The sequence below is a fragment of the Hipposideros armiger genome, unplaced genomic scaffold (genome assembly GCF_001890085.2).
Source record: "Hipposideros armiger isolate ML-2016 unplaced genomic scaffold, ASM189008v1 scaffold_477, whole genome shotgun sequence".
Classification (NCBI taxonomy): Eukaryota; Metazoa; Chordata; class Mammalia; order Chiroptera; family Hipposideridae; genus Hipposideros; species Hipposideros armiger.
The window spans coordinates 574,883-577,445 of NW_017731827.1; the positions used below are offsets into that span (position 1 = coordinate 574,883).

The 2,563-nt window shown below is 50.1% G+C and overlaps 1 protein-coding gene across 1 annotated transcript in view; it reads right to left on the reverse strand.

Moving 5' to 3' along the window:
• The window catches only part of PLA2G2D (phospholipase A2 group IID), an 18,861-nt gene that overhangs the window by 2,736 nt on the left and 13,562 nt on the right, over positions 1-2,563 (reverse strand). The window contains exons 2-3 of the mRNA XM_019666653.1: positions 1,081-1,225; positions 272-378 (exon numbers count right to left, since the gene is read on the reverse strand). Of these exons, the coding sequence (XP_019522198.1) occupies positions 272-378; positions 1,081-1,225 (252 nt within the window). The remainder of the gene's footprint in view (positions 1-271; positions 379-1,080; positions 1,226-2,563) is intronic.

Genomic DNA, 2,563 nt, shown 5'->3' on the forward strand with positions numbered 1-2,563 from the left:
TCAAGGTTACACAGCTGGTCAGAGGTGGGTCTGGGATCTAAGCTGAGGTCTGCCAGGCTTCCTGATCCTAAAGGGCCAAACCCTCATTGGACCTGCCCGTATTCTCCCTCCCATTCCTGCCCCTCCTCCACAGCCCAGCTGTTGCCACTGCACACATGAGAAAGCACTGGTTGAGTAGCTTCTGTGTAATCGCATAGCATCTGAAGGCAGGGAGTGCCAGAACTCCCCCCCCCTCCATCTCCAACTGGGACTCCATGGCCCAGGCACTCACAGCACTGGATGTTCCCCTGGGTAAAGTTGTAGGTGTAATGGTCCCTGTGGATACGGCAACGTTGGAGCTTCAGCTTAGCATAGCAGCACTCATGGGCATGGCAGCACCTGGAGAGAGAGGACAGGAGGTGGGACAGGAAGCACAGCTTCAGGGGTCTTTAGCCAACTCAGTTCTCTGGCAGCCCCAGCCCCAGGGAAGAACCAAAGTGACCCCTTGGAAGGGTCAAGGCCTGCGGGGTTCTAGTCTTCTTTATGGGCAGGCTGGCTAACACTTATCGAGTCCTTCATTGGTATCAGGCACTTGCTTCTTATATGAATTGTCTCTTAATCTCATCTATCACCCATGACAGGGGTACCAGTGTTATCCCCATTTCACAGATGAGGAAACTGAGAATCAGGGAGGTCAAGCCACTTGCCCAAGGTCACAGAGCCTGTAAATGGTGGAACAGGGAAGTGACCTGAGCCTGGTTGGCTTGCTGGTCAATTCCGAGATTTTTGGTGAAGATCAAATGAGATAATGGAAAAATCGGAGGGACTTTTTAAAAACATCATGCAATGGCAACGGGAGTGTGTGTGGGTACTGTGACTCGATTAGGGTTTGGGGGTGCAAGGGGGGCCTTCAGAGACTCTGGGGAACCTTCTAGAAGGGAACCTCCAGGAGGGCTGGGTCTGTATGGGAGCTCAGCAGAGTTCCGAGCACACAGTACAAAACGAATTCACAGAATGAATAAATGGATGGAGGGGAAGGAGGGAGTTCTGGGGTGGGGGCAGCACAGGACTGCCACCCGAGTCTGCCTAGAAAGGGATTACCAGTCCGAGGCATCTACGGGTGGGCCTTTGCCACCAGGTCCACAGTGACAGCCGTAGGACCCATAGTAGAGGATGGGTGTCTTCCCGGTCACTTGTTTGATCATCTTGTTCACATTCAGAATCCCTCCCTGTGTTGGCGTCACACCTGCCAAGAAACCCAACAACAAGGAGAGGACCTGAGTCTCAGGGGAGGTCAGTGGACCCGAAGCCTGGCACCTCGGCCCCACATGGACCAAACCAATGACCTGGGATAATAAAATGACAACCACTACTGCGGCTATAAAAATATAATGATAGTGAGTGAGTGCTGACTAGGGGTCTTTTCACATAGTAATTTTTTGACTCCATGCCTCCTATGAGATAGATACTATTTTTGTATTCTAAATAAACTTTTCCTTTTGGTTTATTCCAGATGCACAAAAAAAGTTGCAGAGATCGTACAGACAGTTCTCACACACCTCTAACCCACTTTCCTCTCCTGTTATATCATCTTACAAAATTGGGGTATATTTCTGAAAACGAAGAAACCAACATGAGTACAATAACTACTACTTTTACCCCCATTTTAGAGGTGAGCAGGCTCAGTAACTTGCTCCAGGTAACAGTGGCTGGGAAACGGAGGAGCCAGGGTTGACACCCAAGGCAGCTGGGTTCTATGCTCTGTCCCTGGGCATTAAGGTCCGACTCTATAAAAGGAAGCCCCCCCCCACCCCACCTCCGCCTGCTTCCTGCACTTCCCCCCAACCCCACCCCAGCATCACTTTTGGTAGAGAAATCCACATGTTAAAGAGGAGGCGGCTCTTCTGGGGGCAATGTGATTTAGAAATCAATGATATTCATGGATAGTTTCATCACTCGTAATAGCTTTTGGTTACATACAACATACAACCACATTTTAAAATGATCCTTTCTAAAGTCACATATTTTGAGATGGCCGAGAAACAAATATACCAATTTGTTAGCAACCACATTTTTATATTTGATCTGCTAAAGGTCGAATGGAGCCTGCCCATCTCACACCAGTGGTCAACAGAGCCCTCTTCCCAGGTTCGAGGAGATGATCGTGAAAGGTTCGAAAAATACCGAGTGCTGTGTCTACGTAAATGATTATTATTATTCCATCAAAGACGGGGGAACAGGGTGAGGTGGGGAGATTCATTTCTGTCATTTGTGTCCCAAGTACCATAGCTGCCAGCTCGGCAGGCCCCTGGGTTCTGAACCTTTAGTTTCCAACTGTCACAGCCGTTTAGAAGCAGACCAACAGCTCCGCCACCCAGAGTTCTCTGGCCAAAGCCACTGTTCTAGGGGACTGGAGCCACTGATGGATGGCTCCTTGCAAGAGGCAGAGGGTTGGAAAACTGGGTCCGGGGCAGTAAGGATCAGAGCAGTAGCTCAGTCTAGGAAAGAGATATAGAGCCTACCCGCATCCCTCTGTCCCTTCCCAGCCGTGGTCCTGTCCCCACTCACCAGCAAACACCACCAG